The sequence below is a fragment of the Megalops cyprinoides genome, chromosome 10 (assembly GCF_013368585.1).
Source record: "Megalops cyprinoides isolate fMegCyp1 chromosome 10, fMegCyp1.pri, whole genome shotgun sequence".
Taxonomy (NCBI): Eukaryota; Metazoa; Chordata; class Actinopteri; order Elopiformes; family Megalopidae; genus Megalops; species Megalops cyprinoides.
In genome coordinates, this window is record NC_050592.1 from 16,922,837 (window position 1) to 16,937,176 (window position 14,340).

At 40.8% G+C, this 14,340-nt stretch overlaps 1 protein-coding gene across 2 annotated transcripts in view; it reads left to right on the forward strand.

Annotated features, from left to right (window-relative positions):
- Positions 1-14,340, forward strand: part of creb5b (cAMP responsive element binding protein 5b) — a 58,166-nt gene that overhangs the window by 11,205 nt on the left and 32,621 nt on the right. For both annotated transcript variants that reach the window (XM_036538968.1, XM_036538969.1), the window contains exon 5: positions 868-1,022. In XM_036538968.1, the coding sequence (XP_036394861.1) occupies positions 868-1,022 (155 nt within the window). The remainder of the gene's footprint in view (positions 1-867; positions 1,023-14,340) is intronic.

Here is a 14,340-nt window from a genome sequence, read left to right on the forward strand (position 1 = left end):
TTGTTCTATGATGAGATATTTCTCATGCAAAACTGGGAAGAAAAAAAGTTCTGCTATTGTGGTAAATTTGCAAGTTAATCCATGGGAAGTGTAGCATTTTATTCATTGTTAAATACTATCAAATCAGAAAGGAAATCCCATTCACAACATCCAATCTTCAATGCATGCAATCTTCATACTGTCACAGTAGGAAGTGTTTCATTCAGCAGATATTTGTTAGGGCAAGACTGTGTGATATCACATGTTGCATTTATATCATTCAACACTGAAATCCATAGAATTTGGGGAAATGCCTCAATGTAATTGTATACAGTGTGTTAACTAATTGTAATTAGGTCAGGGTAATTAATGAAACAAAGGCCAGCACGCACTCATCCTCCAGTAACTGAAGTCTGTATCACTACTGCAGAAATGATCAAGTGGTCAATGGTCAAGTGATCTCATTCAGAGGATACTTCCTGGCGTGGCAATCCGCCCTATGCTGCCCAGCCCCTAAGAATCTCCATGAGAACCCATTTGCTACTTTGAATAACTCCCTATTCCGTATTCAGATTGTTGGTCATAACCCCAAATGTATAGAGGGATACCTGAAAGAGTATCAGTGTAGCTTTGTTATGTTTGTTCCCCTTTATGTAACCCTGTCTGGAATCAGCAATTGTACATCAGGCCCGTGTCACCACAACAACCTCTCTATTAAACGAACAGCATAGTAAATATGTTCAGTTCAAACCGCTAGTGAATTTACATGAAGCAGAGATAGTTTAATTAACTCTGTTGTGCTTGGTCTTGTGCTGTTGTTGGCATTCGACCTTGTTGGTATATTAACAGCTCCCTCGTGCCTCTCTTCCTCTTTCCACCTCTCTCCAGAACATTTCTCTGCACGGGTCAGCTGGCCAGAATCAGCACCAGCCCCACTCCCGCATGACAAACCACGACAGCAGCATCGTGATCCAGCAGGCGCTGCCGTCACCCCAGTCCAGCTCCGTCATCACACAGGCTCCATCTACCAATCGGCAGATAGGGTGAGTCCTCCTGTATTTTTAAAGACCACATACCCACACAGCTACCAACAACTCACTTCCACCATCCGTCAATTTTATCACCTTGCCTTCGCGTGCTGGTTGAGTTGTCATTGCACTTGTCTGGGAGAATAGACCTCTCTCTCTATCGGGGGAAGTTGAATCACCCTACCTGGGTGCTGCTAGAGTACAACAATCTGTCTGCATGGCTGAATTGCCCCTCTCTGTAGGCTGAGTTGCCCTCTCTCTATGTCAATGGAAATGCCCTCCCTCTCTCTGTTGTCTGAGTCACCCTCCCTCTGAGTTTCCCCTCTCTGTGCTAGTTGAGTTGTGCTATCTCAGTTTGCCTGTTCCAATGGAAAGGTGGAGCAAAGGAAGGTATGGCAACTATATGTTCTATTGTTCTCTGGGCAACTGTGCCTCTTACTTTAGGCTGTGAGGTAATGGCGGTGTCACCTTACACTTGGAACATTAGTGTTTTTGTGTGATCTTCGGTTTGTATTCTGTGTTCTGTCAGTATTGTCACACAGGCCGGCGTGTCAGAGGGTCCCTGGGGATGAAGTGACGAGATCAGTTCACTAAGGATGTACCTCTGAGTTACTACTTTTACTCTGGTTTACTATTTCACCTCCAGAAAACTCCCATTTACTGTCCGATTGCTGCCTCGGAATTCTACTTGTTTCCCGTGCTGTAATTTGAATCACTGATGTTATTTAAGATACATCCTTCAACATGAGTTTGGGAGGAAGACTCAAGAAGTTCAGTCTTTTTTTTGTATTTACCCCGACCCAGCATTTGAGAAGAATAAGTTTAAAGTCTTTCTTTTAATTTTTAAGTGGTCTCAATGATTTCTTCGTGCTCATTAGAAACCTTTTCTGTATTTGGAAAGGACTTGTTGTTCAGTCATGATTCATTATGTGCTTAACGGTCTGTGTGTGAAGTTAGAAGAGCTTGTTTGTAAATCTCCATAGACATTTTATAGTTGTGTCTATCTCAGTAAAGCTGTGTGTTGACAGAGTCATGTGGGTGTGTCCAGCAATGATGCCATTACTCATTTGGACTCTGGTAGGAATGTCATCTTTTTCTAGAAACATCTACATTAGGCTAGTGCTTTCTGTCTGCTGCTCTAATTGATTTTAACACTCTCTCTGCATCAGAAAACACCCTGTCTGCAGTATAATCACCCCCTGAACACACACAACATGCACCAGAGAAAGAAACATACCATTTGCAATCAAGGGTACGATGGAGACTTATGAGCTTTGGGCTTGGGTAGGGCGGTGAATAGGCTTGGTGGGGTGTGCTTGCAACATTTTACCCTACTTAATCTGTGTCAGCGCCCTCCATGGTCCTTTCCGTGAGGGCCGCGCTAATCCCATTCATTATCGAAAGTAGCAACAAAAGATAAACTGTGATTACCATCCTTAATGCAGAAAGGCAGTACGTTTCCTGTATAGCCAGTTCTTGTTGATTTAGGTTTGTTTCACTGGAGCTGCAGTTCTGTCTTTGATGAATCTGTGTGTAAGTTTGTATGTTTTTGAGACTGTGTTGTGGTTTGTCTCCTGTAGAGAGACAGCTTTTGTGTGTGTGTGTCACGTAGTGAGAACGTGTTTTTGTGTTTCCTGTAAACAGCAGTGCAATGTGTTTCCCACAGGGAGATACTGTATTATTACTGTGTGTTTGCTGTAGAGAGTGTTGTAGCATTTTTCCTGTTTAAACCATGCTGTAGTGTGTGTCCTTTAGGCATAATGCTGTGGTGTGTGTCCTTTATGCACAGCATTGTATCATGTGTCCTCTAAACACAGTATTGTAGCACGTGTCCTGTAGATACAGTACTATAGCATGTGTTCTGCAGACAGAATGTTGTGGTGTTTGTCCTGTAGACACAGTGGTAGTAGTGTGTGCGCTGTAGATAAGGTGTTGTGGCCTGTGTGCTGTAGACACAGTGTTGTAGCGTGTGTCTTGTAGACACAGTGCGGTAGCATTTGCTGTATAGACACAGCATTGCACAGTTTGTTCTGTAGACACATTGTAGTGTTTGTCCTGTAGATATGTGTGTCCTGTAGACAGCGCAGCGTGTGTCCTGTAGACAGGGCTATGTAGATGCACAGAATGGAGCCCTTGTGAATATTGGATGAGGGGCCCATCGGAAAGCCTGACTGACGATCTGACTGACACTTTGGCAGCCTCTTTGTCCTGGACAGGGATGGAATTTCACTCCTCAGAGGAATGGCAATCAGTGCGACTGTGAGTTCACCACGCCTGTTCCATCTGAGTCTGTACCTCGCTCTGTCATAGAGTACACTGCTCACCTCACTGAGTCATATGCTGTATACCTCACTGTTGTACATCCAGCACCTCACTGTGTCAGACTCTGCGTTCAGTTAACGTCACTCCGCTTGTGATTGTGTGATGTGTCAGTTTTTCTGTGTCACAGTTGCCATACCTGTCCTGGTAACTGACAGCCTACGGAGTCTCTTCTGTCTCTATACACGCTGTCTATTGAGCTGGCAGATGTAATAAATTAGTAACTCACATCAGTCTGGAGGTGGGGGACGTACATATGCCTGCCATTTCTGTTAAATACTTCCGGTGGTGACATAGTCTGCCTCTCTTCCTCTCCCTCTCTCTTTACCGGTCCTTCTGTCGATTTTTTCTCTGTTTCTTTATCTGTATAACACTATAAGAGTGATTGTGCAGTAATACTCTCAGTAACATAACTTGTTGCTTGGCTGTGAAGTGTTGAGTATTCCACAGAACTCCTCTGCTTAGTGAAACAAGGCCAAAACAGGGGGGCTGGGGATGTTGCTGGAAGCAGAGAGCACGGTCACTGTGTTGGGCTCTTGTACTGTACCCAACACTGTTAATGTTTCCCCCTCAGCATGTTGGTGACCACATTTTCTCCAGTCATTTCAGGAAGATGTTTCCTGAACAACACGGAGCTTAAATCCCACAGGAATATGCAGGATGAGGGCAGATCAAGGTCGCTCACACCACCATTGCCAATAGCCTGACTTTTATTACTTGAGGTGTGTTTGTGTGCTTTGGCTATCACTTAGGTTAAATTAAGCTATAACGATAATGCCATTTTTATAACGATGCCTGAACAGTCCAGTACTCTTTTTTGGACTGCTGGAGGTTGATTTTAGGGTGGCCGAGAGGGAACTCATTGAAGTGAACTCTTTGGAGGGAGAGGTTAGGTAGAGGATGATGAACTTGAAGTAAACTAAGGGGCAGGTGGCGACCTGTGGGTAGAAGCGCGAGATTTAGATGAGGGTAGTCTAACAGGCCGTGGTGAAAATGTGTGAAGGGCCTGGGGGGTGGGGGGGAACAAGCAGCTATGGGTTTGTCACCTTTGGGGGATGTGGCGCGGGGGTGGTGGGGGGGTGTTTACAGAGTCAGAGTGGGCAGAGTTCATACTTGAGAACAGATGAGTGCAGGATGAGTGAAAGTCACATGAGCAAGCGCGATGGAAACGTTCACCTCAGCAGGAAAAATGGAAGAGGGAGGAAAATCCCCCGTACAGAAACACAACTTCCACAGGAAGCCATCGGGGGCCGATTACAGCGTCGCGCATCGCGCTCTTCACAGGAACTTCCTTCCACCAGGCCATGGCCACAGCGTCCGTATCCTCCCCCGCAGATACACCCCAGCATGCACTGCTGTGATAGAGGCTGTGTTTTAAAATGGTTGTTAAAACCAGTTTACATCAAGCTGATGCTTCCTTAGTCATTGTGAGCATATTCTCTTATTAGGAATGGAGTACAGCATTACCAGTCCAAGTCATACAGATTCAAACGAGATTTTAATTCATTGTATAATGTTTTATGTTCACATTTAAAATCAATGTGATAAATAATTTGGCAATAGTTAAATACTAATCCCCAAAACATATAACTAGATAAATTGCAGTGTGTTTAAAAATATTTAACTAACCAATCCAGTTCGCTGTTCCTTATTCATATAGTTTGATTTGAATGCTATGCGCTAACTTATTGCTGTACTAAATCCACTAACAAAACTGTTCTTGGTCTTATTAACTACTTAACTAACCCCAAAACACCAGTGCATTAGTTCACTATGCTTAGAAAACATTTTATACTATTGTGCCTAATATCAATAATTGAATAAGAGGGAGCCCTATTATTAAGGATTATGAATAGAAGAGCAAAATTTCTATAATGACCATTTTGAAAATATTATACGTAAAATATCATACAATGTTACACATTTGCACCAAGTCACCTTAGACATTTTTATAACAGAAGTGCACTGATATATAAATTACCTAATACTAACTGAATCCTATCTAAATATGTAAAATATCTGCACACTTTGCTATATCTGTAGCTATAGTTGCCCTCTTTATTGCTGTTTGTTGGCTAACGCAATGTTAGCTGTGTAGTGCAGTGGTGAAGCCCTGTATAAAGTATTACTCTGGGAAGTGCACATTTCATACCCTCCCTGGGTTATAACAGGCCTCAAGATGGCATTTACTTACTTCCTAAGAGGGGCATCTAGTGTCCCAGCATGCACCTTTCCCATTCCAGACCCCCAGCAGTGTAGTGAGCCTCATTGGCTGGTACTTTTGAAATATCAGGTGTCTCACATAGTAATCAATAAGTTAAGTTACTGCTGAGAGAAGTGTGTCATGCCAGTAACAGTGAATGTGACTGTGTGTCACAATATATATGTGAAGTTTTTTTGTGATGGTAGTGAATGTTATGAATTACCTGTCTAATTATATTAACATTTCTGTGTATTATAGTAGCTGTGTAAGTTATGCTGGAGCTATTTTATAATTTTACCATTATGTTGGAGAGCTGCTCATTTAGACATTTCTCCACATTTAAAAGACTTTTCATAGTCTAACAGGGGTGTAAAGTTATGCTGATAAACCTATCACAAAGGGTACATGTCAACAGCACAGGCAGACAGGGAAATCTGTTTCTCTTCCTCATCTCTCTTTCTTCTGTATGTCTATCTCCCTGTTTCTCCCTCTGTCTCTTCCCTGCCCCACTTTTCACTCCAGCTGTCTGCTGTAATGTGAGGTCTAGACAAACCAATGTGTTTGCTACAGGGGTCAGTTGCAGTGTTATTTTTCCAGCAACCTGGCAGTGTGTATGCCTGGTAAATAGCTGTGACTGTTACCTGAATACTATGCCTGGTAAATAGCTGTGACTGTTACCTGAATACTGGGGGTTTGGTTCCAAGATGAGAGTCTGACACCCACTGTACCTTTGAGTGAGGTACTTAACCTGAATAGTTTTTTTTTTTTGTAAAAATCCAGCTGTACACATGGAAAACATGTGAAACTGCAAGCCCTGGATTGTGTCTGCCTAGCAAAAAAAAAGCACAAACTATTTTTCTACAAACAAAGGTGTGTGGTGCTGTACTGAATACTAATTCATAGTGATCTCATCTCTATCTCCTCTCTATGATTTACTGTGACTTTATTTTAGCAGTGAAAATGAAATCTGACAGTGTTTCTATTGTATTTTTGATGCTTTTCATGTGAAATAGATGTAAATGTGGATTCAATCACAAGGAGAAAATTATCCGTTAGATTGTCTAGGGATTACCAAATCTGTCAATTTCATCAAAATCAGCAGGAAATTATGATGTGCTTCATCGTGGTTAATACAGAAAGACAGAAAGAGGAAGGGAGTGAAAGGAACAGAGAGAGTTGGGGGGGCAGAGTGAACACAAGACGGACTTCTCTTGCACTTGCTTTTGACTACGTCTACTGGCTACATTATACACTGGGGTGTTGGTGCGGATTTAAGATGATCATTGTTTCAGTCAGTGAGTTGACTTTGCTGGCCTCATCATGTGACTTATAGGTGAGTGTAATTATTCAGCTGTAGGTCACACAAGAGTTGCCATATGAATGTTTCACTCCAAGAACACTGATCCGGCCCTACAGAAAATCAGTGGGAAACACACACCTCCACTGATTCCCTTTAATGAAACCCCCATCTGTTTTATGGTCAGTTTATGCTCTCCAGAAATGGAGGCGCAGAAGGTCCAATGAATCAGGCTAACAAGTCATTTTCATTGCTCCATGATGTTTACTAAAGAGCTTAGAGGCTTGGAATCAATTAAGATTGGCTTTCCTTAAGTCCATTTGTTAAAGGGTTGAGCAGAGGCCTGTAGCTGTGAAATCTGAGGACCACGGCTCTTGTTCCCTGACAGAGTCCCTGACCGAATCCCCCGGGGAGGTTCGCTGACAGAAACCAGTGTTAGGAACATGTATTTAAGAAAGGGAAGGAAAAAAAGCTCTTTGGACATCTGAATGCCATGGCTATCATTATCATACAAAGTAAAGCTGTGTCCAAGTGATTAGAATGCTTTCTCCCTTTGAATTCTAAACATCTGTTCCTGAGTTATGTCAGAGCTAAACGTGTTAGACACAGCTAGTCAACCAACTGAGATACAGCATGGAGGGGAAGACCTCAACCTTTTGACTCTGAAAAGGAGGAGGTAGAAAAAGCTTGATTACACACAGCCATGTCCAACATCCTGCCTCAGTTGTGAAGCACATGACACAAAGGGGAATAACCTTTTCACATAACATGATGAAAATGAATATGTTTCAGTCTTGGTGCAAGCTTGAGACCAATGATGGGACAATGGCACTTAGTGAACCCCAAAATGTGAAGAACTGTCAATAACTATGATTGATTAATTGATCTGAACCAGTCATAGCATTTTGCTGTAAAGAGATAAGTGTTGGTTCATATGAATCAGTGACTACCAACGTTGATAGTGCAGCCTTTTATGAAGTACATGGAGCCTCACGCTTCCATCACTAGTTGACAAGAGAAACACACTAAAAATACCTGAGAAACATCTTTTGAAGCCACTGACTTAGTGCAATTAGAATCATGGTGTGCAATGGATGTTATTTAGGGGTAGGGAGCAGTCTGCATAGTTTTTGCACAAAAATTTGTGGTTGACAATTCTGCTGGATGAGGGATGGACAGTATTTCTATTACAGGTATTTGAAATACATATTTTAGTTATAGTGTATTTGAATTGTAATATATTTTGTAATTTGTATTTGTTGGGCTTAGAAAAATCTTGATGTAATTTGTATCGTGATTCTTCAGAGAGAGGTATTTTTTGTATTATCAAAATACTCAAATTACTTCCTGGTCTACCTCTCTCTACATTTTTCATACCATTATTTTGTAGTTTATTTTACTGTAGGGGTATTTTACATCATGATGTATTTTTACCAATCTTTGTGATGGACTTCATTGAGGAACCAGGAGAAACTTGGTTTCAAATTACAGCAATCAAAGGAATTATCTCAAAATAGGTTCAAAATTGGTGTTTGTGTGTAATACAAAATCACATTTAAGCAAGGTTTTTTGGGAGGAGGAGTCCCCCAGGGGGTGGTGTTGGGGCCTTTGTTGTTTACATCGATGACCTTGATAAGGACATTAGGGATGAAATAGTTACATTTGCAGATGACACAAGACTTGCAGGTGTAGCTAACGGTTTGCAAGTTACTAAAATTCTAAACATTTCAGAATTGGTTAAAGACCTTATAGATAAATTTGAACATTGGCCATTGTAAAATTTTACTTGTGGACAGTAATTATTATTTAAGATAGGATTATTTTATGCTACATTTTGAGAAGCATTAGGCACTAGAATGTAAGCAACAATAAATATGTAATAGCTGAACCAAGTCTATCTGGATCTAGACAATGCAGAAACCAGGAAAAAGGCAAATATGATTCTCAGGTCCATAGTATAGTATAAATCAAAGGAGGCTAAATTAACATCATATAACGCCATTCATCAGACCACAGCAAAGAGCTACAGGACTAATTCCTAGAACAAAAACCTACAGTATAAGTTATGAAGAGAGACTTAGCAGATCTGGTAATGTATTTTATGTGGTTGACTGCGGTTTTAAACCTTTTTTACAGGGACAGCAGCTCTGTATACATTTGCCCTTAGTGCAAAGGCCATGCAATTCATAACAAGCATATGTATAACTGAGAGAGGGTATTTTGCTAAGTAGTCAGTCAAAAGCCATTAAAGCTGTTATTTGCATAGAAATATTTACATGGAGATTTGACCTAGTTTGAAAAGCATGTGTTTGAGCTGGTGTTCTGCACCAATTGAGCACCACCTGAGGTTGCATTAACTGAGCACCAAGTCCAATAATGCTCGGTACACAATGTTGAAAGTATATAGTACCCACCTTCTCGTTTTGTATGCACCAGTTAGACTACTCAATGTGGACCTTTGTCTGTATTTTTTACCTGCACCACTTATACAGCTAAATACATTTTTAATCTGATACTTTTGGCATCTTCACATTTTTATTTTCTAATGCAAAGATGCTTTATTTCCTGCATGATCAGGAGGTTTTGCTACCATATTTGATTGAGTTGATTTGATTCTCATTTGTATTAATGTTCATCACTAGTTAAATGCGTGGGAGAAGTTCTGTGAAAACAGCTTTTGATTTCCAGCTTCATTCTAACTAATTACACACATTCTACAATGCCTAGCTTAGAGGTGTTTCAAACAAACACAGTTACAGTAGGTAAAAGGAGCTGGAACCTGTTTGACTTTTTGTATAATGCCATAATTGCCCATTTATTCCTCATTGGCTAGTCATTAGTAATGGAGAAAATAATGCATAGCACAAGTAGTAATGTTGATGACATTACATTATAAGTACTGTTCTTCCTGGTGACTCTGACCTGCCTTTTAATAAATGTTTGTGTTTCGTGTAAACATTGCTCCGAGTGTATCAGTGGGTTATTCACCAGGTTTTATGCTATTTTGATTGATAGCAATTTTTGTAAAGGGGATGTGAAAGGAATTGTTGTGAATGAGGAAGTAGTATGTGACAAATTGTTACTAGTCAGTTACTCAATTATAACTTCCTTAAGAAGACAGTGTAAATTAAAGGTGAAGCAATTTGAACTGACAATTCTGTCAGTTAGAGCACACAACACTGTACGGCAGAGGGCAGAAAGCATCTTGTTTGTTGTGATAAAGTGGTTTTGTGTGTGTGTGTGTGTGTGTGTGTGTCTGTGTGCATTGCTATGACTGATATTTTGAGCAGATTGTAATTATTTATGTGGGTCTCATAGCTTGAGGGGAAAAAACCCACAGAGGAGGTGTGAAAAAGAGGCCAGTCAACACTGAGAACATGTGTTTTTAGTATCTGCCCTGTGTCCATCTTAAATATAGAATAATCTTTTTGAAATGCAATGTGCTTTCTCCCAAATAACCATGTGAACAAGTAGCTGAATGTCATGGCTGACAGCCTGGTGTAGGACTGAATCTATCATATCATACATATTTCAGGGTGTGAGCAGGGTGACATGCAACACACAGATCAATTACATCTTCATTACATATATAACCATATAAAACAGCATGTAAAAGCATTTTGTCATTCTGTTTTCTATGTTGTTGTGGTTTTTTAAGTTCATTCCCAATAGTCAGGAAGAAACTAAGTGTGATGGTATGTGCAACTACAGAGAAAGTAGAGATTCAAAAACAAAATGAGAAAGACTTTGAAAAGAAGATTAATACAGATATGTCATTCATACATCTTTACTTTTATGCAACTACAACTTTAAATGATATTCTGTGTATTAAGCAAAAATGAGGAAAAAGACACATGCCAATATCCACATGACCCTTGACAGGTTAGAGGTTTGTAAAATACACAGTGAATGCAATTTGTCACAAAATACAAAATAGTCATAAAAAAAGAGAATTTAAATACAAATACAAATCACTGTTGTGAATGTGTATTAAATACAAATTACATCTTGTATTTTCAAAATACTGTGTGAAAGTACATAATAGACAATTTGTACAGAAATAAGCAATTAGGTGAATATCAAAAAATAAGAACTAATGCTTTTCTGCACAAAAGGGTGATATACTGTAAACATTAAGCATCACACAAAGTAAGAATCATCAAAAACTGTAGGCCCAGTTATAGGTCCATTTTGTAACCTAACTGAAATAAAAGTAAAATAGAATTATTATTAAAAGTGTGTGTTTAAAAAGCTAGAACCATATGTTTTTGGTCCCCAGTGAGCATATGAAACCAAACATGGAGTGATGTAGTGCAGGCATTTAATCCTCAGATTTACAGTGTGTAACATTTCATGCTGAACATGTAAATAAAATGATTACACTGATCCACTGATCAATTAAAGGTTGGTCTTCATCAGAAAAACACGCAGACACGTGTGCATACACATGCATGCATGCACGCACACACACACATGCACGCACGCACACCCACACCCACACACACACACACACACACACACGCACGCACACACACACACACACACGCGCACACACACACACACACACACACACACACACACACACACACACACACACAAAAGCTATAAAGCTAAACAAGCAAAGGACCAGCAATGGAAAGCAAGGTCAGACAATCACAGAAACTGAGGCAGGCTAGTGCTATATGAATTAGCTGGTGCAATTTTGAAAAACCAAATACAAATGACCTTCATTCAATTAACTGAAATACAAATGGCAGAGTTCACATACTAATTGAAATCTCCATTTTAGTTACATGTTTTAAAAATACTTCCCAGCTCAGATCCATGATGACTTATGTGTTGTGCTGCCTTAACACTTTAACACTATCACATGTGGTGTACACAGGCCATCAACCAAACATTTAAAAAGGAGTTTTAGGGTACTACAGCAAAATATGCAGAGAAGTTAAAGGCCCTACTGGACAGGATGGAGGGGTCAGAGGTGTTTGTAGCCTCAGTCGGTCTAAAAGAGATGGGCCCACAGACTATGTAGGAGCAGGTGGAGTGGGGTGAGTCTTAGTTCTGATCAGATTGCATTGTGGCTGAAGCTGAAGCATTGTGGCTGGGGTATGCAAGGATGTTTGCTTGTATGTGGTGTACAAAGGAAGTAAAAATACTCTATTTTCCATTTCACATGCAGTTTCAAATATACAGTTTTCACACCTCTGAAGAACAACAAGATCCTGAAGTACCTCTATGGTCAGACAGGAAGTTCATCCCTAAAATAGAACTGCATGGTTTCTGCACTGACAGCTCAGGGTGTGTGTGTGTGTGTGTGAGTGTGAATTTGCATGTGTGTGCGTGTGTGTGTGTGCATGCGTGCATGTATGTGTGGGGGTGTTTCATGAGTAAGAGTAGATCCACTATGCTCTGTGCTCATTTAATAAAGTCCATCAATGAATGTTTAATGACAATGATGAAATCATTTTTCTTGCTTATAGAAGTAATATGATTTGACAGGTCAGAAAAAAACTTATTTGTCATTGATCTAAGCATACGGCAACATTAAATCAGACCTTATAACTTGTTTATTGTAAACATGCAACAAAATGTTTTATTACTCGTTTGAAATATGTTTTGAATTGGACTGCTCAGTCACTAGTTCTGTAAGCATGAAGCAATGCTCATGTGCGTAAATGCTGCCAGTTCAGAAATTGCTAGTGCATGCTTTTTTCATCAGCTGCTACACGCTGGATGAAGCGGGTTGAGTCCCCTACTGCACCATTCATTTATTGCTGAGTGAACCTGATGGCTGTCATTGTTTTATAATATTAGTTTTTCATACTTGATTAAACAAAACCCTACTTTCAGGGCAAACAGTTTAATGATTTTCAAGCAAGCTAGAAAAGTTTGTTTTAAATTCAGAGTAAATAGCCTGCCCACTAATAACTGCTGACAGTATGTCTCCTGATGGATAGGAACAAGAGCCCTTGCTGGAATCAAAGGTCAGTTTCTTCCTTTATTTTTGACTGAACGGCCCTCCCCCAGTCGTATGAGTGGACTATAATTTGCAAACCAGTTCTGTAGCAAGAGCATCTATATGGGACATAGTCAATACTCTTTACTGTAGCTGGGGAGTTTCCAGACTCTGCACGGTCATTGGACAGTTATATTTGTGACTGTTGATTTGCACTTATAGTTATACTTAGTCATTTTGAACAATGGTAGTTATATTGTGTCTTACCAAAGGTGTGTTTGTCTATCGGTAGTTTGTCCAAGTTTTCTCATTTTATTTGAATTTTGGTATACCCATTTTCAACAAAATAATCAATCTACCCTCAGTATGATTATTGTTTTAATCTGAAAGTGCAGTTTTATTACTTTGTAATTGGGTGATTCTGAGTGTTGAATTTGCATGTTGGGAAATGTAGTTCAATAAAAACAGCTACATTCAGTATCTCTAGGCAAGCAAATGTGTAGCTTTACACCACTGGGAAATCAGACGCATTTCACACACTTAGTTTCATGCTTAAGTGATACCTCAAAAGGTTTCTTTGGCTGGAAATCGAATACCTAGTGTAAAGGGCACCTAGGAATAGCGCGGTGGGGTCTCCTGTTCAATAGCACCTGCCAGGTCTGCTCCCGTGTTTGTGCATGAAATCGTGAACGCCGGGACCTGTTTGGAGAAGGAACGCGTTGACCCTGCCTGCTTGGCCCCTATCTGTGCAGAGAGCGAATGCAGGACGTACATCTGACCTGAATTAAGATGAGCTCATTGTGTACTGCAGAGGGTTTAATAGTGCGTTTGGAGAGGAACGCCCATGCTCTGTTCCCTCTCATTCCAGCGCCGCTGTGTCATCCCTGCCTGGGGCCACCACACACGCAGGCCCCCACAGAGCAGAGAGAGAGAGGGAGAGAGAGGAGGAGAGAGAGAGAGAATATGTCACCACTTGAAATCTTGAGATGGGGACCTGCCCTCTGAGCGGAGCAGAGAGAGAGAGCGGAGCATCGACGGAAAGTCGGGCAGGAATAAAAGGTTGCGAGAGAGGAGGGGATGACAAGGGAGTGAGAGAGAAAGAAAGAAGGATCTACCTTCGGAGCAGGTAGAGAGAGATCTGCACTTAAGGCAGAGAGAGGGGATGGGATCCAAGGAGAGCTGAGGACAGAAGGAGGGGGAAGTGAGTGGACTGGAGGAGAAGAAGAGGAGGTTGTTACCAACCTGTAAAATAATAGAAGGGAGGAGAGGTGGGAAGGAGGATGTGGATGTGAGGAATCAGAAAAAGGAAGAAAGGGATCTAATAGCTCAAAGTACAATGAAGCCTTGGTAATGCTGCATTAAGAGAGCTGTCACACCCTGCCTCAGAGGCACTGGAGCAGTGTCAAACGCAAGGAAAGACTTCTGCTGCCAAGAGACGTTCAAAGAAAAGGGACTCCTTCTGACAGTCCTGTTATTTCACACGGACCTGCTCTACAGAGCAAGTACAGATTTCTTATCTCAGCCTGTCACCCACCTGAGACTGATCAAGAAATTTAAG